Source organism: Suricata suricatta, chromosome 5 (genome assembly GCF_006229205.1).
Source record: "Suricata suricatta isolate VVHF042 chromosome 5, meerkat_22Aug2017_6uvM2_HiC, whole genome shotgun sequence".
NCBI lineage: Eukaryota > Metazoa > Chordata > Mammalia > Carnivora > Herpestidae > Suricata > Suricata suricatta.
The window spans coordinates 60454878-60478280 of record NC_043704.1 but is presented as its reverse complement, the minus strand read 5'-3'; the positions used below and the strand labels follow the sequence as shown (position 1 = coordinate 60478280).

Below are 23403 nucleotides of genomic sequence, written 5' to 3'. Positions count from 1 at the left end.
GGCGCCCCACACCCGCCTTCTTTGCGGGCGGAGGAACTACAACTCCCAGGGCGCCCCGGAAGCAGCCTAGGCAACGGAGCGGTAGTTCCAGCTTTGCCTCGGCCCGGGCCTGAACCTGGAAAATGCTGCTGGCGCCCCAGGAAAAGGCCTCCTCAAGGAAGAGGATGGGGTCGAATCGCTGGAAACAGTTTACCGGGAAGCCGAGTCCCAAGGTGATCCATCCCAATCGGGAGCTCTGGGGGGCGGGGACCGGCCCCGTGGCCAGCCTAGCGGGGCTGCGCTTCCTCATTCTTCCCCCAGGGGCATCCTTACCTGGCTCCCCCTTGCCGTGACTGCCCTGGAGCCAGCATTGCCCTGGTGAAAGGGGCCTACGAACTTTGGGGTGTGGGTACCTTTAGCTTTGATGGGTAGTATCGTGAAAGAACTGTTAACATCAAATGCTTTTCACAAACCCGAGAGGTCTGGTGGCACCCATCCGGGCGAAGAAAATTCGCCAAGTCCCTCGAGACCCATTCCCCGTCCCTCCTCCCCCCCCCCCCCATTTTAGGGGAAGTTCCTACACATTTCATTGTTTTTAAAAATGGTTTACAAATTTTAGGTCTTTATTGGAAGGGGAAAGTCTTCACGTTAAGTCCTACGTCTCATAGTCCTCCCCTTCTAATTTTACATAAATTATCAAAAAATGTACTCAGGAATGCAAGTGGATATTAAACAGGCCAAGACCTGATTCCCACTTGAAATATTCTGAATTCAACCAACATTCATAAAAATAGGTCCTTTTTCTATGTGTTACCTTCTTTGATGCATTCGCATGAAAAGACATGGATAACTGATAACCCCATTTTAAACTTGAAACATACATAAATGCCATGTTAAAGTCACAGTCACACGGTGTGTACTTGCACAGACTACCTTTTTAACAGTCACAAAAATAAATGCTTTAAATGTGAGAGTACTAAAATGGAGTGGCTTCTCAGCTTTCAGCACCTGAGCAGTGTTACCAGCTGTTTTCACCCTCAAGTTAACACTTTCTTAAAAAAATATATTCTATAGACATGTGACCTTTCTTAGGGCCCTAGGCAATTGTGCTTGCAGTTTATTTTAGATATACCAGCTAAATAATGCACCGGACATAGTCCACTTGGTGAATATCTTGCCCAGAATATGGGAGGGTGGAGGTAGGAGCATTAGAGAGATTGGAAACAGAGTTTGCTCATGTTGTAATGGACTAGTTTCACAATTGATTGGGTCTCAAATAGGTTATTGGTATAGACTTGATGATGAAAGGTAAAAAAAAAAATTTTGGGACAATTTCTTACGACTCCAAAAGGAAGGATTTTTGCTGCTAGCGCTCATTGTTAGTGCCTAGAGAATAAAAAGGTAAAAGCACAAGAGCTTCTTGAGGTTCAGTTGTGTTTTGATAGGATCGGCTCTTTCTTTGTTGCAGTGAAAAAGTTATTCAGCTGTACGGCTGCATTAATTAGGTACCTTGAGGTGCTTTGAAGGTGAAGTGTTACGTAAGTGAAAGAGTATTATATCTTTCCTTCCTCCGTGTGACAGTATGTTAGTTGAGATATTCCCTTTTTTATTTAAAGACTTACCTGAATTATTAGCAAAGCAAATACATACCTCTATTTGTTAAGTGACTATCAGAGGGAATTCTACCAGCTTCTGAGAGCTACAGAGAGTGAAGAAAGGAAGTGTTCTACTCATCTGATTTCTAATTTCAGATTGATATGTGACCAATGTTGGTAGAAGTCTGTGTGATGTTTACTTCATTTTCTGCTTTGTAAAACAGTAGAAGATTGATTATCCCTCACCACACCCCTTCCCTTGAGTTCTTTTTGGACCAAACAATATTCCTGCTATAGGTAAGATAGCAAAGCCCCTTTCTACAGGTTATTCTTGAAAAGAGGGTCGTGGGGAAAGCAGCATACCCTTCTCCAAGCAAATTTGCTTTCATGATATTTGAATGATCTACCTCATGAATCACACTGCTTGTTTGGGTTTCTATAAGGAATATCATATCTATCATTCCTCTATTTTGGTTCTGGAGAGCTTTAAAAAAAAAACAAAACGGACACCTGGGCCCTATTCCAGACTAATTAAGTCAGAATCTGCAGGTGGGCCTAGGCAGGAGATAAAAACAAACAAAATGTCCCGGAGAAGGCTTCGTGCTTTTTCCTCTGACCATCTCTGTGTTTTGCTGAATTTGCTAATGAAATGCCTTGAAGAAAGAAAAAGGACACTTTTCCATATGCTTTAGTCAGAAGGATAGATTAAAAAGGCAAAGTTGATAAAGTTACTGCTGTGTATTAATATTCTGTATATATTATCTACAGCCTGCCTTTGACCCTGACAATGTGGAAAACTGGATTAAGGTAAGGATATTGCACAGTTAAGATAGGAAGAGAGTTAAGAGTTAGGAATACTAATCATATGGAAAGGAATACTAATAAATCTCCATTTTGCACATTTTGCTGTTTTTATTCTCACATTAACTATGTTGCCTTAATTTTATATTCTTTATTTTTTTTTGTTCTGTTGCTTCTCATGAAAGACAAGAAAATGAGTATAGACATGCTCTTTCAAATGCTGTGAGGATCACATGAAGAAGATTAAGGGAGCAGGAGAGGAGAAGCTGTAAAAGAGAACGTAGTGGACTTCCTGAGATATTGGAAAGACTCCTGTGGTTACATTGACCTATGGGTCCAATGCATTAAGTGAAAGCTATGCGTACATCATAAGAATTTTCTAATGACTGGAAGGATCCAAACATGGAGAGGGCATTCTCATAAAAAGATGTGTTTTCTTTTTTTTTTAATGTTTTTTTTTTTTTAATTTTTGAGAGAGAGGGAGTGAGCAAGAATGAGCAGGGGAAGGGCAAAGAGAGAGGGAGACACAGAATCAGAAGCAGGCTCCCAGCTCTCAGCACAGAACCGGATGTGGGGCTTGAACCCACAAACCACGACATTGTGACCTGAGCCAAAATCGGAGGCTCAACGGACTGAACTGCCCAGGCACCCCAAAGAGACATATTTTCTATCAATGGAGGTATTCAAGTGGATTCTAAATGGCCACTTAATATTAGACTAATGAAGAATTAGTTTGAGCATTCTGTGTGGAGGGGATTGTATTAGGTAACTTTCTGAGCTCTCTTCCAGGCCTGAGATGTATATTTTTGAGTCTAAGTACCATTTAAGTTGCAAGTACCATTAAACTACTTCAGGTGCCTGTCTCTGAGTGTCAGCATGGCAACTTGCCATACTCCATTCATTTGCGCAGCATATGTTTCAAAGTCATGCAGCATTTTCCTGGGAAAATATCATTCTGCCTGGTAGTATTTTGAAGAGCTATTACTTACCTAAATTGACAGGCCTTATAAGCACCAGGCCAGACAGAACCTAGGCTAGATGTAATCAATTGTTATTTATTTATCCAGCCAGTATTTATTAAGCGCCTTCTAGGGACCAGTGCACTCTGTTGGACGCTAAAGATAAAATAGTGCTCGGGCCAGGTGTAGTCTCTTCCTTACCAGAGCTAATAGTCCAGTAGGGGTTAAACAACTTATTAAAAACTGTTGGGAGAATTAAGGTTTTATTGGAAGCACATGGCGGAGGACACTAATATAGATGGGCCAGAGAAGGCCTCCTGGCTCCTGAGAGAGAAGGTCTGACTTAGAAGACCACTAAAATGGACCTGCCACTGTGGAGGCTAGCCTCTGGCAAGCCCACTCCTCGGCCTCATAGTAAGCCTCATTTACATGCTAGTGCGGAGAGGTCAGTGCCAGGCCCTTGCGGGGCTTAATTGCACATTTAGTTACCATCTCCTCCAGAGCGCAAAGTTTAAGTGAAACAGAAGGATAAAATTCTGCTCTAACTCTCTGCACCATTTTCCTCTTTTATGCATTTGACAGCTTGATCAGTTAGATTTTTATCATTCCTTTTATCATTCCTCTAAACGTCTGCAGGAGCTCTGTCTCTATTATGTCCTCAAATCTTCCCTGTCTCAAAAAAATCCCCAGTAAGTCCTTACCTGTCCCTGCATTCCATTCTGATTGTGATACATCCTTTTCTTACCCAGTGTCTTCCGATGTATAGCCTAGACTCTTTGCCCTTGCATTTCTATTATCCTCTGGTGTCTATAGTAATTTCCCTCCTGTTTCTGTTTCTCACCACTCCACAGAAATGGTTGTTGTAAATGACTTCCTGATCAATCCACTGTTCTCTTCTTGGTTCTCAGTCTTTGTAAGGTTTGGTACAGTTATCACTTTTTTAATTCTAGATATTCTCTCCATTATCTTTATGTAACACTGTTTTCTCTTGCTTCTATTTTTGTTCATTACTATCTTTTCTAATTTTGTTCCTTAATATATCCCAACTCTGGGTGTACCCTAAACAGTTACAACCTCTGGACCTAAGACTTCAGATCCCCTTGAGTGGACAGCCCTTTCAAAATCAGCGTAGACCTTGTTATGTGGAAGGAGGAGGAAGAGGTATCTGGAAAGGGTGTGGAGCTGGTGGAGGTTGATAAAGGGCTTTCTGCAGAACAGAAAAGATCACTAGGCAGCACTGGGAACTTGGCTAAAGCAGGTAACTAAAATCTTATGTGATACCAAAACTTGATAGGTCAGATTGATCCAGATTTGAAAATTTTCATTGGAGAGGCAAAAATACAAGAGATTTGAGGCTTATGTAAGATGAGAGCTGAATATCCGTGCAGAGTAGGAAGGAGAGGACCCTGTAAAGGACTAATAGGTTGGGAGGAGAAGACACACAGTGACTGAGGACTTGTGTAGGTGCAACACCAATCTAGTGGAGGAGGGGGAGCAGAAGGGGAGATGGACAGGAGGCTGATGTTGGGGAAGGGGTTATCAGTTTGGAATAGTGGAAAACTCTGCATGATGTGGTTCAGGATGACCAGGTCAGTGGGTTGCTGATGTACAATTGAGGGGAAGGCCATTGGAATACAGAAGATCAATCAAACCTTGAGGCTGAGATGTTGGTGAATCTTCCTCAGGGATATTGAAGTCACTTAGAATCGGCTGATGATTGAGTGTAACTGTGAGTTCTGGGGGAGCTAACCCAAAGTGCCAACAGTTCACCTCATCCTGATTTGATACACTGACTCATCTTTTTACTCCTGTGCAGTCTGTTACTTTGATACTTAAGCTTTGTAAACATTTTCATTGATTGTCTATTCTTGAACCTTCTTGAAAATTCTGCATGCCATCTGATGAAACTCTAAATTCCAGATGGGTGTTTAAATTCCTCTGTTAGTCTACCTGTAATATCAGTCTGCCTGTAACAGCCCCTGTGCTGATTCTCTGTGAAGCTCCTGTCAGGCAAGTCTCCTTCCCCTCTGTCTTACCATCACTTTGACTTACACTGGTTCCTCCCTGTCCCAGCCTGGGATACCATTCCTCTGGGGGCGGGGGGTGTGGGCGGGTGTCAATCCAGATCCTTCCCTTAAAGCTCAGCTTGAGATATACCTCTCAGTGAACAGCTTCCCCTCACCCACCTCAACCCCTTAATCCCATCCCATCGAATACTTTTTCCCTTGGAATTATTTTGGCATTCATACACAACAGATACAGCATCAAGTATGCAAAGCAAATAAAAAAGAATCAGGCAGTTTCAAAAATATCTTCCTCCCGAAACTATTGTATATAAACATGTAATTTGTACTTGAGGGTATGTTAAGAAACTTGTGCTTGTACTGCCCTGAGGAAATTGGAGTACATTGTAGCTGCTCTTTCTGCCATTGGGTAGACTGGGATTGGAGCTCATATGGAGGAGCTCATATTGAGAATTTAAAAGCTCATGGGAATAATTGAAATAGTTCCTTTACAAATTATGTACTTGCATATAACATAATTACTGAGTGATTTTACTATTCAAGTAACTCTGTTCAGGTTTTCGGATTTTCTATGTAACCTTGTGTTAGTTTAGAACTATTCTTGAATTGTTTTTTGCACACATGGCATATGAAACAATAAATAGGTAGGTAGGTAGGTAGGTAGATAAAACAGTCGCTTTTAGTTTTGTTTTCCCCTTAATGTCCACTAAGGTAGTGGGAACAGAGCTCGCCTTCAATCCTTCAATCAACTCGCTTAAGGAATTAAGTTGTTAAATTGACACCGTTTGTTTTAATGAAATATAACTTAAGATAAACACCTTCCATTTCTTACATTTGTTTTGAAAGAAATGGTAAGGATGTTATATTTGAAACAAGGAAATTATAGAGACAATTTCTAGTCCTTAGTATCATCTAGTATTTTTTTTTCCCCAAATTTTCATTTTAAGTGATATCCCGAACACTTGCTTTATCATAGCCAAGGAGACATTTCTCTTTACTCCCTTCCTTGTAAGTAAGTCTGTGTCCTTCTTTAGTATCCAAATCAGTTTCCCCTTCTCCAGGTTCTCTACCTCCTTTGTTCAGAATCTGTACAAATTCCAACTCATGCGAGATGACGTATCATACAGAGTTCTTTGTTTCAGTCATAGCCTGAGGAACTGAGTCTATGATCCGGTTTTTGTTGTTTAATTTTGTTTGTGAATGTTGGTTTAAAAACTGAAAGTTGATCTATTGATTTGTATATTATCTACATATATATGTATATAACGCACATACAGAATACTTGAAATTCGTCATGCTATCTTAGAATTTTAAAACCTTAAAGGGAAGAACTGTATGCCAAGCAAATTGTGACCATCTACTACATGGCATATTGACCATGATGAATTTGGGCACATCAGAGAACAAGACATAACGTGGGAAATAGATCTTTCCAATATGACCTCATAAAGAATGAATGATACTTTATTCTAACCCTGATTAGATTGTGTTTTCTTCTGATTCCTATCTTTTCCTGTGTGTTCTATTTTCCACATCTTTTTCAAATTACCTTTGGCTTTTCAATTATATTCCTCTGTTTCAAATTCAAACTTAATATATGAAATCCTTGAGAATTTAAAAAGTAAAGCCCCTGGCAAGTTTTGCCAGAGGTACTACCAGTTTTTCCATGAAGGTCAAGTGGAAAAAGCATTTCCAAAGTAGGTCTGGCAACAATATAAACTGTGGGAAAGTTTAGCTTTTTAAAATAAATCCTACATGTTTTCATTTTTTTTAAGTAAACATTTATGGGGTACCTGTTACATGCCAAGCACTGTTCTAGGTATTGGGACCTTCATGCATGAAGAGGACAAAAATGTCACATTCTATGTAGGGGAGACAATAAATGGTAAAATGTAAGGTAATTAAGTGTTTCAGAGAAAGAGCCAAGAAGGAGAGTAGGGAGAGCCCTGAGGAGGGTGGCTACAGTTTCATATAGGGTAGTTAGAGATGGACTGAGGTTGAAGGTGACATTTGAGTAAAGACTTGAGGAGGCAAGGGAAAGAGCTGTTTGGCTCTTGAGGTAGAGCACTTAAGCAGAGGGAAAATAAATGCAAATAAGTGGGACAATGCTTGGCATATTTGAAAAGGAATGAACCAGAAGGTCAGTGTGGCTGAAGTCGAGTGAGCAATGGGATGTAGCAAACGAGAAGGTTGGAGAACTCACAGAGGCCCTCTTGGTGCAGGACCATGAAGCACATTGTAAGGACTTTGACTTTTATTCTGAGTAAAATAGGGAATAATTCAAGAGTTGTGGGGTTTTTTTTGTTTATTTTTGAGAGAGAGAGACAGACAGCATGAGTAGGGAAAGGGCAGAAAGAGAGGGAGACACAGAATCCAAAACAGGCACTGGGCTCTGATTTGTCAGCACAGAGCCTGATGCAGGGCTTGAACACATGAACTGCGAGATCACAACCCGAGCTGGAATACGTTCGGTCGACTGAGCCACCCAGACGCCCCAGGAACAATTTAAGAGATTTGAATGGAGTTATGTTATGGCTTTCATTTCAAAGGGACTGTCTGCTGTGATGAGTGACGATCACAGAAAACCTGTCAGGAAATTCGGTGCCTTTGACCAGGTGAGAGCAGTAGAGGTGACAAGAAGAGTTCAGATCCTGGATATAGTTTGAAAATGGAGTCAGTAGATTTCCTGACCATTGGATGTGGGGTAGGAGGGAGAGAATATATTCAAGAAGGACTCCAAGGTTTTCATCCTGAGAACTGAAAAAGTGGAATTGTCATTGCCTAGGCTGGAAGACTGGGAACACAGCAGGTGTGGAGGAAAGAAGTTTGTGGGGAGGAGGAAAGTCAGAAATTTAATTGTAAAATAAATTTGTTTATATTGTACAGAAAAATGAAAATACCAACGCAATTTGCCTACTTTCACCAATCCCATGAATTGGGCCACGTTTTACTGTTGAATTAAAACATTCTGGATGACTGTACTCCAGTGACTTTCCCAATTTTATTGAACCTATAGTTTGTTTAATGATGGGAGAGTTGGTTCAGGGGTAGTAGTTTAAGGAAGTTCAGCTACTCTCCCACTGGTTCATATTCATATACAAATCCTACTGGCATTGGGAGCTAATAAAATATTCTATGTCTTATTTAAAATAAAATATCTAGATGTCAAGATCCCATTACTAATGCTCTAAACAAAAATTATCTAAAGTTTAATCTTTTCAAATATAAGCATTGTGAATACTTGTTAAAATTTGGCAAAATGTAATTAATTTCATATTTAAAAAAATGAAATTTTGGGGGTGTTTAAACCTCAGAGTTCCTTCAAAAATGGAAAAATGGAAGTATTTTAGTAGTTGGTAGAAAAATCAGTTTCATGAGTAGAAGAAAAATTCTTTAGCCCTGGACAAAGTTGTCATCTTAATGGATTTTTTTTTTTTCTGTTACACTGCAGAGGATGGAGAAAGCCTCAGGATATGCAGTTTCCAAAGCGTTCTCTGCTAGAAATTCTGATTTATCCAGAAGGCTTTGGAGCCATACCATAGATTTGGAAACACATGAGCAAATAGAGGATCATGATGAAGTCTATGCAGAAGGTAAGAGAGTACATCTTTTGCTGCAATGTTGACAGTTCTTTAGTATACAGTTTATTAAAGCATAACCTTTAATGCATTTCAAAGTACAGAATGGAAACTTTTCTTTCTCTTGCTCTTAATTTTTGTGTCTTTCTACCTTTCTGAAACTAATCTACTCTGGAATAAACTCCACTATTTAAGGCCTATTTTGTCTCCCGAAATAGAACCACATTCAGAGGCAGTTTGATACGGCACAGCTAACTGGTGGTGCTCTGAGGCAGTGGTCCTGTGACACACAGGGCAGCATGATACCTTCATCTAGTATCCTGAGCTAAGTTGACCATTAGTTTGTAAATCCACTTTATTCCTTATGAAGATAGTCTAAAACTGATCTAACCTCCCTACCTTCCTGAAGCATTTACTCCTCTGGAATTCAGTATTTTAGTTTCTCATGCTCTGAGGAACCCCAGCACTTAGGGATGAAGAGATCAGGAGGAACCAGCAAAGAAGACTGGAAAGGAGAGGCCACAGAGGTAGGAGGAAATTCAGAGTGGCCATGTCCTGGAAGCCAGCTTCCATTTGGGTTATCTGTGTCTCCATTTATTCAGATTAAATCTTCGTTCTAAAACCATATGTATAATTATTACTTTATAGGTATAATTTATATATCTATGTAATTTATTTGTGATATACATTTATACATTTATAACAAAATGTATATTTATTTTATATATTGTATATGTAAAACATATGTAAAATTAGTACTCTTTGCCAGGTACTATTTTAGACACTGGAGGAACAGGTTATGAACAAGAGAAGTAAAGCCCCTGCTTCTATGGGGTATATATTTTAGTGTGAGAATAACGAAAACTGATAACAGAATTATTAGTTAATGATAAATCATATGAGTTTGGACCCGAGTAATAAGAAAGAGGCAGCCAAGCCGTGATGGAGGAAGGGTGTCCCAGGCAGAGGGAAAGGCCGCATTGAGAGCTGAAGCACGGACACGCTTGGTGTGCCTGAGGAGCTGAAAGAAGAGCAGTGTGGCTGGAGCCTCTCCATGGAGGTGAGCTTGCCGGAGTGAGCAGAAGACTTATTACATAGGGCTCTTATAGGCCTGGAAAAAGAATTTATATTTTATTCTGAGTATGAGAAGACATCATTGAAGGGTTTTAAGTAGAGGTATAACAGCACAGTATTTGAGTTATATGAGGAATGGATTGTAAGGGAGAAAAGGAGGGGAAAGGGAGACAAGTTACACTGGTCTGGGTGAGCGGTAATGGCACTTGGTCTTGGTTGGTATTGGAGATGGAGAAAGGAGATTGATTCAGAAATTGGCAAGGCTATGTCTTGCTCGCACCATCTGCCACCCACTAGTGGGGATCATGGTATGCTTTAGCTTCTAAAAGTTTCTGAGAAGTCCTGCTGTTTAAAAAAATAATGTTTATTTACCCCATTTCCCGAGCTTCCTTTGCCATGAAACTCTATATCCTGAAATTCATATTTCTATCCTGAAGAATTAGTGATACACCTTAGAAAGTATAGTATACAGACAGAATATGGTTTTCAAAGATGTGTATCCTTTTTTCTTTTCTCATCAACCATCTGTTGATATTCCATAAGAACCAATGTTCTGAGGAACATTCTTTAAGAAACTCTACTTAATGTAGCCTTAAAGCCTCTGATCCAATGTGAGGTGTTCCTGTAGTTGAACCGTCTAAGAGAAGAGAAGTTCCCTTTCTTTGTCCTTTTGGGGCACTTCATAGTAAACCCCTGTTTACTAATGCATGACATTTAGCAGAACTGAATTATTTTACATATAAAGTATTATACACATAAATGTCTGTATTGTACACAGGGCTACTCAATAAATATCTGTCCCCATTCTCTTCCTGCCTCTGAAAACCAATAATATTTGTTACTAGTATACTTTTCACACTTAATTTCTACTAATGTGATTCATTTTCTTCTGTTTTATATGTTATGCATTCCTAGCTGCATTAAATCCCTTTTGGCATCATTTAATGTAATGAACATTCCATTCTTTCAGAGCTATGTGATAATGGTAATAATGACGAAGATAGTGTGAAATATATACTTTTCTTCTTTGAAAGCCCTCTGGCCTACCCATAGAGCTGTTTGATAATGATGATAGTGATGAAGGTCATGCTAAAGTAGACATTTTCTCCCATACCTATGTATTTAAGAAGATTTTTGGAATATCACTAGGAACTTGGCTGCCAGCATGTCACTCTGTTTGATTTCCTCTTACCTCTGTAGGCCTTTCCTTCCTAGTCTGCTTTCCTGGTTCTGCCTCCTCTCTTCAGGTGTTCACAACTTCATCCTAGAACCAGTTCTCTATCCATCTTCCTCCTCTGGTGATGTCCACTTCTATGGCTTTAAGTACTATCTGTATGCTGACAATACCCATATTAATTCTTCATCTTCAGCCTCTCCCCTGAATCCAGAGAGGTATAGCCAATACCTCTTTGACATTTCTTATTTGTATGTCTCATAAGCATTTCAAACCAAACTAGTCTAAAACTGAACCCCTGATCTTCAAACCTACTTTGCCCTTGGCCTTCCCTGTCTCAGTAAATGGCATCTCCATTTTTAAAAGTGCTTAGGCCAAAAACCTGACAGATTTCTTTCTCTCAATTCCCATATCATGCATCAGCAAACCATGTCAATGCCACCTCAAAACATTACTTTCTAAAATTGGACCATTTTTAATACTTCCACTCCAGGTCCAGGCTACTATCACTTTTTCCCTGGATTGTTGCATTTGTCTTTGAATTGGTGAAAATCCTTACTTCTGTGCAAGAGATTTTCAACCTCAGCACTAAAGATGTTTGGGGCCAGATAATTTTTTTTTGTGGGCGGCTGTCCTGTGCATTGTTGGATGTTTAGCAACATACCTGGGCTCTGCCTACTAGATGCTAGTGTCATTTACACCAGTTGTGATAACCAAAAATGGCTCTAGACATCCCAAATGTCTACTCGGGGACAAGATCACCCCTGGTCTGGAACTACTGCTCCAAACCTGATCCCCACATTACCTCTTTACTTCGCCCCCTACATTCCCCTTTCGCTCACTCCTTTCTACACCGCCTCCTCGCTATTTCTCCAACACTCTAGACATTCTCTTCCATGGGGCCTTGGCATTTACTTCCCCTCTACATGGAATAATATTGCCTTACATGTCCATATGGCTTACTCCTTCACTATCTTCTCTTCTTTGCCCAAATGGCTTCTTAAGGAGGCCTTCTTTGACCCCTTCCCCCGGTTTAAAATATTAATACCTACCTTCCATTTCTTGTACACCATTTCTCCTCTTCCTGCGCTGTTTTTCTGATTTATTTATGATCTCTCTTCTCCAATTAGAATGTAAACTTCATTGGTAATAGGTTTTATTTGTCCTGCTTTGTTTGCTGCTCTGTTCCCAGCATCTAGCACGGTACTTGACATGTTTTATGCTCAATTAATATTTACTAAATGAATGAAAACAGTGAGTGAAGAAAGTCTCTGAGGTAATTAAAATACTAAAGAGATTTTTTTGTTTTACTGATAGCTCAGAAGCTAGTCAGTGACTGGTTAGACACCAAACTTAAGCGAGAACTCGCAAGTGATGGTGAAGATGATGCTAAAGACATGGTATCAAATGTTCCTTCTGTGCTGGAAGCTGGTGGGCATTTGAAATATGACAAGTTTGATGGTAAGTTGTCTGATGGTTCTAAGTTTTAACATTTAATAAATGTATCTAAGAAGCCTTTTTAATTGTTTTGAACAATTAAATGATATACAATAAATGATATACTATTTGGCTTTTCTGTATTTTCCTTAGTTTTATAATTGGCTTTAATTTTTTTTGGTTCAATTTAAATCACTTACCTATATCTTCAGTAAATTCATATTGTCTTTTAAATTAAAATATTGGTTGTAATTCTTCTGATTATAATAGCAACATATGCTGAGTGTCTTCCCATGTATTGTTGAATGACTCCGTACTTTGATAAGGGCTACATTTAAACATTCTTATATCATTTTTTTAGAATTCTTTTTATTTTAGAGAGCATGGGCACATGCCAGCTGGGGGGCAGGGAGCAAAGACAGAGGGCAAGAGAGAACCCCAACTGTCATCACAGAGCCTGACACAGAGCTCGATCTCATGAACCTCAAGATCATGATCTAAGCAAGATCAAGACACTTAACTGACTGAGCCACCCAGCCACCCCTAAACATTCCTCTATCATTTTATATTTATGAAATGCTTCACATATCTTTCTAAGAGAGCTAATTGCTTATGTACAGAGCCAGTTTGTGAGGGTTCCTCAAATGAACTCAGAGGCCTGTTTTTTTCTTCAACATAAAGGTAAGCCTGGTGATGGTGGTGACAGATCCTCATGTGTGACTCAAACACACTGGGTAAACTCACCCGGCAGGATTTTTCTTGTTTAGGGCTCTACAAAATCTACAAAATCCCCAGCCCAGGAATCACAAAGTCATGAGCTGTTAAAGTTAGAGGAATCCTTCTAACATTAGTAGATCTACATCTCCTAATCATCTAATCTGATCTCTTTTCTTCACCACCTCAGAGATCTTTCTATAGTATCCCTAACATGGAGTGACATAATCTCTGCCCGTACAGAGGCACCTGGGTGGCTCAGTTGGTTAAGCATCTGACTTCTGCTCAGGTCATGATCTCATGGTTCATGAGTTCAAGCCCCACGTCGGGCTCTGTGCTGACAGCTTGGAGCCTAGAAACAATTCTATGTCTCCCTCTCTATCTGCCCCTCCCTCACTCATGCTTTCTCTCTCTCTCTCTCTCTCTCTCTCTTGCTCGCTCTCTCTCTCTCTCAAAAAGAAATAACCATTAAAAAAAATTTTTTTTTTAATCTCTGCCAGTATAGTTCTCAGGATAGGAGGCTGTTGTGAGGCTCTAATCCCCTCACATTCTCTCGTGGGGATTTGTCACCTATAACTTTTACCCTTTAATGCAACAGAAAATAAGATCATGTTCCCCTTCCCAAGAAAACTGTTTGTTTTGTAATCATATCTGATCTCTCATATACTTCAATGTTCCTAGCTTAAATACACCAGTTTTTTATGTCACATCATTTCTAAATCTTATCATCCTGGTTGCCACCTTCTAATTTATTAATATCATTATGAAAGTGAGGCATTTTCATACTTCATATTTATTCTGAAGCATATGTAGAATATAGTGACATATTACTTCCTTTCATATGGTGCTAATAGATCCAGTTACATTTCTTAGACTAGCAACTATCATCCAGTATCCTACCACCTCTCACACATCTTATGCTTATAGAGTATTTTGTTTTGTTTTCCTCATTGTTTTAGATCAAAACTGAACAAAAGTATTATGTAGCCATTAAAAAGGATGTTTACCAAAAATATTAACATGATTATTTCGATAGACACTGGAGAATACTTAACAAAATCTAACATCCAATCCTAATAAAAACTCAGAAAATTAGTAATAGAAGGTAAATTTCAACCTAACATAGGGCATTTACAAAAGACATACAAAAAACAAATACCAAAATGACAAATATAAATCATACCTTATCAAGAATTACACCTAATGTAAATGGATTAAATACTACAACTAAAAGACAGATATTGGTGGAATGACTTAAAATATGACTATATACTGTCTGCAAGTTACACAATTTAGATTCAAAGATGCAAATAGATTGAAAGTAAGATTCTGGAAAAAGATATATGGGCAATTAGTAACCAAAAGAAAGTGAGAGCAATTTACTAATATCAGAAAAAATAGACTTTAAGATAAAAAAAATTGTTGGGTCACCTGGGTGGCTCAGTTGGTTAAATCTCTGACTCTTGATTTCTGTTCAGGGCATGATCTCATGGTTTGTGAGTTTGAGCCCCGCATCAGGTTGTGTGCTGGAGTGCAGAGCCTGTCTGGGATTCTCTCTCTTTCTTGCTCTCTCTCTCTGCCTCTCCCATGCTTGTTCTTTCTCTCTCAAAAATTAATTTTTAAAAATTTGTTATTAAAGGGATGACTAGGCAGCTCAGTCAGTTAACTATCTGACTCTTGATTTCAGGCTCAGGCCATGATCTCATGGTAGTAACATGGAGCCCTGCATCAGGCTCTGCACTGGGCATGGAGCCTGCTTAAGAGTCTCTCTCTCCCTCTCCTTCTGCCCCTCCTGCCCCCTTGTGCTTGCTCTCTCTCTCTAAAAAAAATTGTTACTAGGGACAAAGAAAGACATTTTATAATGATAAAAGACAAGTATAAATATACATACACCTAACAAAAGAGTCCCAAAATATATGAAGCAAAAACTGACAAAGTTGAAGAGAGTAATAGATAATTCAATACTTCTCCAAATTATTTGGAAACCTCATACCCCATTTTCAATAATGTATGAAGCTAAACAACATCAACAAGGAAGATGTTCAGTATCATTAGTCATTAAGAAAATGCAAATTAGAACTACCTTAAGTAACTGCTACATACCTGTTAAATGGCTTATATCCAAAGACTGATAACTGAGTATTGGAGGGGCACCTGGGTGGCTCAGTTGGTTAAGCGTCCGACTTCAGCTCAGGTCATGATCTCACAGTTCATGGGTTTGAGCCCCGCATCAGGCTCTGTGCCGGCAGCTAGCTCAGAGCCTGGAGCCTGCTTCAGATTCTGTGTCTCCCTCTCTCTCTGACCCTCCCCTGATCGCACTGTCTCTGTCTCTCAAAAATAAATAAAAACCATAAAAAATTAAAAAAAAAAACAATGAGCATTGGTGAGGATGTGGAGGAACTGGAATACTCCTGTACTGCTGATGGTTATGTGAAATTATATTATTAACCACTTTGGAAAACAGTTTGACAGTTTTTTAAAAAATTAAATAGATACTTATATGATCAAGCCATTCCACTCCTAGGCATTTTCCCAAGAGGAAAGAAAGCATATGTTCATACAAAAATTTGTACACACATGTTTATAACAACTTTATTTGTCATAGCTAAAATCTGGAAACAGCCCAAATGTCTACCCCTGAATAAATGAACAAATGATGATATACCCATACAGTGGAATACTAATCAGCAATAAAAAGTGATAAACTATCGGTATAACATGATGAATCTCAAAAATAGTTATGCTGAGTAACTGAAGGCTGACCAAAAAAGAAAGTACAGGGCATATGATTTAATTAATACAAAATTCCAGAAAATGTAAATTTATAGTGCGAGAAACAGGTCTGTGTTTCCTGGGATAAGACAGAGAATGTGGGGAGGAGTGGGAGGAAGGGCTTGCAAATCAGCAAGAGGATCCTTTTGGAGCCGACAGACCTGTTCTTATCTTGGTTATAGTGATGGTTTTCCTGGTACATGTATATGTCAAAACTTATGGTAGACTTTAAATATTTACAGTTTATTGTATGTCAATTATACCTCAATAAAACCATTTAAAAAAGAAAAAGCAATGGATGGGGCAGCTGGCTGGCGCAGTCAGTAGAACACACTACTCGTAACCTCAAGATAGGGAGTTCGAGCCCCACGTTGGACATGGAGCTTAGTTAAAATAAAAAAATTGTAAAAAGACAGAGCGATGAAGTCTTCAAGAATGTTTAGACTGAAATAGTATCTTTTATGTTTGCCAGTGAAGGAATCTTTAGTGACTTGGGGAGGGAAAATTTGTCATTTTTCCTCTCAGTTGAAGGTAGTTAATTGCTGAGGGCTGTACTCATCCAATTGACATTATCAGTTACTATTTATTAAACACCCACAGCTTTATATTTTTATTCTACCAAGATTATTTATTTAAATATGGAAATTGTACTGTACTGAGTCCCCCCCACCTTTTTTTTGGTTCTTGCTCTGTCTCCCCCAGAGTTATGTGGCTATTTGGAGGAAGAAGAGGAAAGTACCACCGTTCAAAAATTTATAGACCATCTGCTCCATAAAGAAGTGGTGGATTCTGGAATGTTGGAAGGTCTTGGAATGAATGGAAACCAAGACAAGCCGCAGCAGAAGGATCCTCGTCTTACCATGGAGATGAGACATAAGCAGGTGGGAGGGAAAAACAAAATTAAAATGGGTAACAGGAAGCAATCTTTGTGTAGCACATTTAATAAGCTTAAATAAAGACTTAGGCTTTCTTATGAAAAAGGGTGCCATCTGTGGTTTGGTTAGAAAGAATAAAAATAAAATATAAGAACTTCAGAAGAAAAATAATGCTCATAAACTGAGGACAGGAAACAATTTAAGAAAACTAAAAAAAAGGAATAATTGATTTTGAACAATGGAATGGTGAACTAAACTTTATTAGTTTGTATGTGGTATTTTCTATTATAAATATGTAGACTGGTTTTGCTTGAATTTGGTTTTTGAACTGTGACATCAATATATTAATATCATGAATATTCTAGTGAATGTTATGATGATAATTCTTTTCTAGACAACTGAAAAATTCACTCATTTTGTGATTATAATTTGAACGGGAGGATGGATCTGAATTAAATCTAGTTCAGCTGTTTTGAATTAGAAAGGCATATGGGAACTTTCTTTTCTTCAAAGGGAATAAATAGTGAGTTATAGGAAAAAGATGCATCTCAACTCTTTGTAGGGGAACATCAAGAAATCAGAATGGCCAGGTCTTTTCCACATGTCTAGAACGAAGTGCACTAAAATGAATGCCTATACACTGTGTGCTATCTTCTTATAACACTGAATCTCTGGTTGCTTGAAATCATTAAGATATTCCTAATCAGCACTGGAGATGTTAGAAAAATGGTAGAAGTATGATCCTTTTGGGTTTATGAAAAGAGGGAGGAGAGAAGGTTAGATAAGCGATTGCCAATATCTGGAAGTTTTCTCGTTCCTGGAGAGTAAGATGAGGTACGTGAACGAGGAGGGAAAGGAGTGCCCTGTTGGTCACTTAGAGTTCGTCACGCCTCCACAGAATCAATACGCTTGAAAAATTGTGCTTATTCAGAAATATCTGTGAACTTCATGATGTTGATTTCCAAGTAAGAGCCAGAATCATTGATATATTTAAATAATGATAAAAATGAAAGGGTAAGGGTGGTTCAGTTGGTTGAGTGTCCAACTCTTGATTTTGGCTCAGGTCGTAGATTGAGCCTCACGTCGGACTCTACGCTGAGCAGGGAGCTGCTTGATTCTCTCCCTCCCTCTGTCTCTCGCCCCCACTCTTGTTCGCTCTCTCAAATAATTTTTTTTTAATTAAGTGTGTGGTGTTCTTAAAGCAGTAAATCACTGTTCTTTCACAGTGCAGCCTCCCCCAAATATCCAGCCTGCAGACTAGGCCCAAGTAAATAGCAGGAATGTATACCTTGGAAAACTTTAGGGGTTGGAAATTATTACTAAGTAAGCATCCAGAATTTGGCATCTGACGCATTAGATTTTCAACTTTTCTGTGATGCAGATCATTCCCAGACTCTTTGGGAGTCCTACTACCTGACTTCATCTAGACTTTTGAATTGGCTCAAACCCAGTAAACGTATGAATTCTACCTATTCTTCTGATAAACAGCTTCTGGGCCGGAATATTTCAAACTGGGCATATTGTAAACCTGAAAATGTATTCTAAGCTTTTGCATATCCTTTTCTACTTGAGAGGCTGCATTTCACCCTTGTATTCTCTTTAAGGTGAAAGAAAATCGCCTAAGACGTGAGAAAGAACTGGAGCGCCGGAGAATTGAAAAGACCCTGAAAAAATCAGCCTTGTTAGAGGCTCAGTATTTGGTGCAAGAAGAAAAGAAAAAGAAGGCTCTGGAAGCCAAGAAAGAGGAGGAGGAGATTCAAAGGGAGATGGTAAAGCTGAGGAGGGAGATAATTGAGAGGAGACGCACTGTGGAAGAAGCATGGAAAATGTAAGCCTGTCGTGATGAGCAGTGTACAGTTTTTTTGTTTTTTTTTTAAGCAGTCATTTTGGAAGTACTCTAAAGTTTAAAAAAATGGACATTGTAATAGCAAAACACAAATCACCCATCATTCCACTATCTTAACAAATTATTTAACATTTTTCTGTTTTTTCTGGGTCTTCATCCCTTTACATACTTAATTGTAAGCATAAAGTACATTTAATTTGGTTTTTTGCTTGTTGTAATTAACACATTGCCCAGAGTCCTGAGGTCTATATATTATTACTCCACTGAGTTCCCAGACCATAGTCTATGTAATGACCTCCCTGCCCAACCTGATAAGCATTTCAGCTGTTTCACGTTTGTCACCATATAATAATGCAGTGAGCTTCCTTAAGCATAGAGCTTCTTGTATTTTTAGGAGTGTAATTATTGAGTTAAATGGTACAGGCCTTTTGATGATTCTTTAAACATTGCCAAACTGCTTTCGAAATGGGTTATACTTATTTACACTATTGCTGGCAGTGGGCCAGATTACCACACTCTTTTCAGCACTGGAGAGTACTATCACTTTCAGTATTTTTGCACTTTTAATATGTATTATATTGGTTAGTTTGTATTTCTTTGCTTACCTGTATACTCGCTCATTGGGCCTCAGCCTACATGAAATGTGTGTCTTACCTTCTGATAATCAATCCTACAGAGTCCTCATTGCCTTCCAGCCACTGATAAAGAATGGGAATATCTGACATAAGAGGAAAATCAAAATAGTCTTCACGGGATGTAGTACTATTATGTATCCTCAGGCAGAAAATGAGCTTCATAAATGAAATAAATAACTAATGTATTTATTCTGAGAAACAGCACTGATGCATGAATTGGAAAAGCCTTGGAGCAACATGCCTCGAGTGACTGAATACTCAGACTCAAAGGCCAGAAAGACCTATTAGATAATCCCCTCCACCCCGTTAGCCTGTACAGCTTTCCCCCTGTGCTCCTGATTGCTCTCATTCTGCCCAATTTAAAACAGCGCGGCGGTGGGTGTAGGCTTCCCTCTTCCAAGTGCCAGCCTCAGGCCTCCTCCACACGCCATTCTTTTCAGAGAGCAATCACCAGTGCTTTAGTGGGTTACTTGCTAAGGTCAGCTGTACTCTTCAGATTGCTCTTAAACCCTGAAAAATCAGGGGTGACCTAAAATAAATTATGAAAACAGGTTACATTTTATGGTAACAGGTGCTCTGTTCATTGTGGGCTCTCACCAAATGTTCACTGACCACTCATTTCTCTTAAAAGTTAAAATCTTATCCATGGTTACAGCAATTCAGATAATATGCTCTGCTGCTGGCAGATGAACTGATTTTAAATGTTCCAGAAGGCAATTTGGCCATAAACAACAAGAGCCATAAAAATGGTATTATCACTTGACCTCAGAGCTCCAGTCTTAGGAAAACTCCCCTAAGAAAATGATCAGAAATCCAAACAAAGATTTGTGCACAAAGATTATTAATATAATATTAAAAAAAATTTTTTTTTTACTCTTTTTATTTATTTTAGAGAGAGAGAGCAGGGGAGGGTCAGGGAGAGAGGGAGACACAGAATCTGAAGATAGGCTCCAGGCTCCGAGCTAGCTGTCAGCACGCAGGGCTTGAACTCATGAACTGTGAGATCATGACGTGAGCCGAAGTTGGTTGCTTAACCGACTGAGCCACCCAGGTACCCAAATATAATATTATTTATAATAGACATTAATATTAGAGAAATTAATAAAATTGGTGGTACAATCAGATATCACTGACATATTGTCAGATATCACATCCGTATTGCCTGGATGGAAATATGGATGACTTTTATAGCTCTGATGTTTCATAATGAGCAGCTGTTTACTTTCATAGCATATTATAATGTTATTTTAGAAAATCAGATCCATGGTATTAGAACTGTGTTTCTTTAAATAGCCACTATGATCATCCTGTAACTATCTAATATAACATTGTAATGGCATCTGGAGAGAGTCAATAAAATTGTATTATTGATAGACCTTTTTAATTTATTTGTAAGCTGCCCTAAATCTACTTTCCTACATAGTTTTAGAGTATCTCCTCTAAGAAATCTTTAATTACAAAGGGAAAAATGGCAACTTTACACTGCAGAGGGCCCCTCAACCAAGTGATGGTTAGCAGCACAAGTAATAAGATATAACACTGTGTATGAGAATTAATGAGAGCATGTCTATCGAGGTTTCTGGCATCCCTCTCTAGCTTGAGTTTCCACAACTGTAAAGTGAAATTCAGAAAGACCAGGTGACTTGCATGAGTTTTCACAGCTGGTTTGTGGACCAAAACACTGGAGTCCTGACTAGGTGCTGTGTTTACTACATTACTGGTAGTATATATACCTTACAGACATATGTGTACACGCCAGTAAGAAAGCAGTGGCTGGGAGCTTGCTTGAATTGGCCTGTGTGAGAGATGACCTGGGTGAGACGGGATGACCGGAGAGGTGAGCAGCAAGTTACTGAGAGGTTCCTGTCACTTGCCAAAGGCCTTTTATTAATTGTTATTTAATTCTATTTTTTCCTCTTTTCAGCTATTTTAGAATTAATATAAATTCCATTCCCTCTTTACTCAAGAAAACTGATTCTTTTATTATTTTTTCCCTAGAACCCTTGTCAAAGCCTTGGGGTAAAAGTCTCATCCCTTTTTTACCTAAAGTCCTTTTTTGTCCCTCCCTTAGAAGAGAGAGAACTTATGTCTACCTTAGAAAATACCTAGGAGTTCTTAACTCTCAAATTTTGATCGAAGTATTGCTCAGTGGTAAACTCAGTAAAAATATCTTACTGAACGGTCACTTGGCTGGCTAGGTCAGAGAGTGTGTGACTTTTGATCTCAGGGTAAGTTTGAACCCCACCTTGGGTGTAGAGATTACTTAAGTAAATAAATAATATTTTAAAAACTTTACCAAAATATCGATAGGGATTTCTACTTTTCAGAGTATAACAGTTTTATTTAGTGTATATTTTATAAAGGAGTAAACTAAGGCTCAAAAAAAAATTACCCTACTATGTACTTTTAGAACCAGATCTAAAAATCTGTCTTCTGATGGAAAATTCAGTTTCTGTTCCACTATGGTAGGTTATAATTGCCCATTGTTAAGTCTCTTTTTCATACATGTATTTTTTAAATTGTTATTAACAGAGAGAGGAAAAAGCAGGAAGAAAATTCTCAAAAAAATACAGAAGAAAGCATCTTTCAGAGTGATCATATTCTTCTGGATGAAGAAAAAATGGCAAAAGAAAGAAAGAAGAAACTGAAAGAGTTATTAATCCAAACTTTCAAGGAAAATCATCAGGTAGGAATTGTAACATCCCTTTATTCAACATAAATGACAGAGGGCTCTATCAGAGATAGGACAGTGGACAGTGTCCCACTAAGCCTAACTGACTCTTACTGCAAATACCAGAATCGCCCACACCATTTGTTCTGTGCTGCCCAGGGGGCCTGGGACCTGGTGCAGTGCTCCATGCCCTGGTCCCAGGCCTATTCTTCTGTGTACCCTGTGTGATCCTGAGAAGCCGGGTGTGAATTTGGGATGGCTTCCTAAACTATTACCCTGTTCAGAGTAGAATGGAACCACTAATGAAGTCTCTGATAGGTTTTGAAAGCTTGGCTTCTACAGTCTTCTGGATTATCCAGAATTACTCAGAAAGTCACTTGGCTTCTAGTAGCTATGAACTTAAAGCGATATATTTTTCCTTTTCATGATCTATGTTTTCTTTTACTCTTTTCTCCCTTTTACTTTCACTTTTTGTCAAATTAACTGGTCAATCTTTTATTGACAAATGAGGATACTTTCCAGGCCATTTGAGCATAAGTTTCCTTCAGTCAAGTGGGATTGACAATAGTATGCATTTGAGGCTTAAAACATTTCAGGTGTGGGACACCTGGGTTGCTCAATCAGTTAAGCATTCAACTTCAGCTCAGGTCATGATCTCACGATTTATGAGTTTGAGCTCCACGTCAGGCTCTGTGCTGACAGCTCAGAGCCTAGAGCTGCTTCAGATTCTGTGTCTCCTTCTGTCCATCCCCTGCTCATGCTGTTTCTCTCTCTGTCTCTCTCTCTCTCAAAAATAAATAAATGTTAAAACAAATTAAAAAAAAACCATTTCAGGCGAAAGGGATTACTTGGAAAATTTGTAAAATGACAAGGTTGGATGAGAAAAGATAAACATGGATATATTTTGTGTCTTATACAACACCCACCTAGGGCTTTAGGCTTTGCTGAAATTCAGTGAACAGTAGAGGAATGAATGCAGGAATGCATGGATTTAACAAGAGAAAAGAGAATGTCAGGATGATATTGAGGGAGCTTGATAAATTAAATGTAGGACAGACTTACAAAAGCCCTGGAAATCAGGAACATGAATTTGAATGTAATATTGATAACCGCGATATGACCAACAAAGTAAAGTAGCATAAGCAATTTTAAAAAAGAGAGAAGGGGCACCTGAGTGGCTCAGTCAGTTTCAGCCCAGGTCATGATCTCAGGAGTAAAGGATTCAAGTGCCACATCAGGCTCCACGCTGACAGTGCAGAGTCTTCTTGG

The 23403-nt window shown here is 38.9% G+C and overlaps 1 protein-coding gene across 7 annotated transcripts in view; it reads left to right on the top strand.

Moving 5' to 3' along the window:
• The first annotated feature begins 74 nt into the window (after positions 1–74).
• Positions 75–23403, top strand: part of CCDC191 (coiled-coil domain containing 191) — a 96015-nt gene continuing 72686 nt past the window's right edge. For 2 of the 7 annotated variants that reach the window (XM_029939327.1, XM_029939326.1), the window contains exons 1-8: positions 75–212; positions 2343–2381; positions 7908–7973; positions 8810–8951; positions 12502–12645; positions 16810–16988; positions 18587–18810; positions 21996–22149. In XM_029939327.1, the coding sequence (XP_029795187.1) occupies positions 123–212; positions 2343–2381; positions 7908–7973; positions 8810–8951; positions 12502–12645; positions 16810–16988; positions 18587–18810; positions 21996–22149 (1038 nt within the window). In that variant the 5' untranslated portion in view covers positions 75–122. Of the gene's footprint in view, positions 213–1730; positions 1872–2342; positions 2382–7907; positions 7974–8809; positions 8952–12501; positions 12646–16809; positions 16989–18586; positions 18811–21995; positions 22150–23403 lie in introns of those variants that run through there. The other 5 variants (XM_029939329.1, XM_029939332.1, XM_029939330.1 and 2 more) reach the window with 4 other exon arrangements.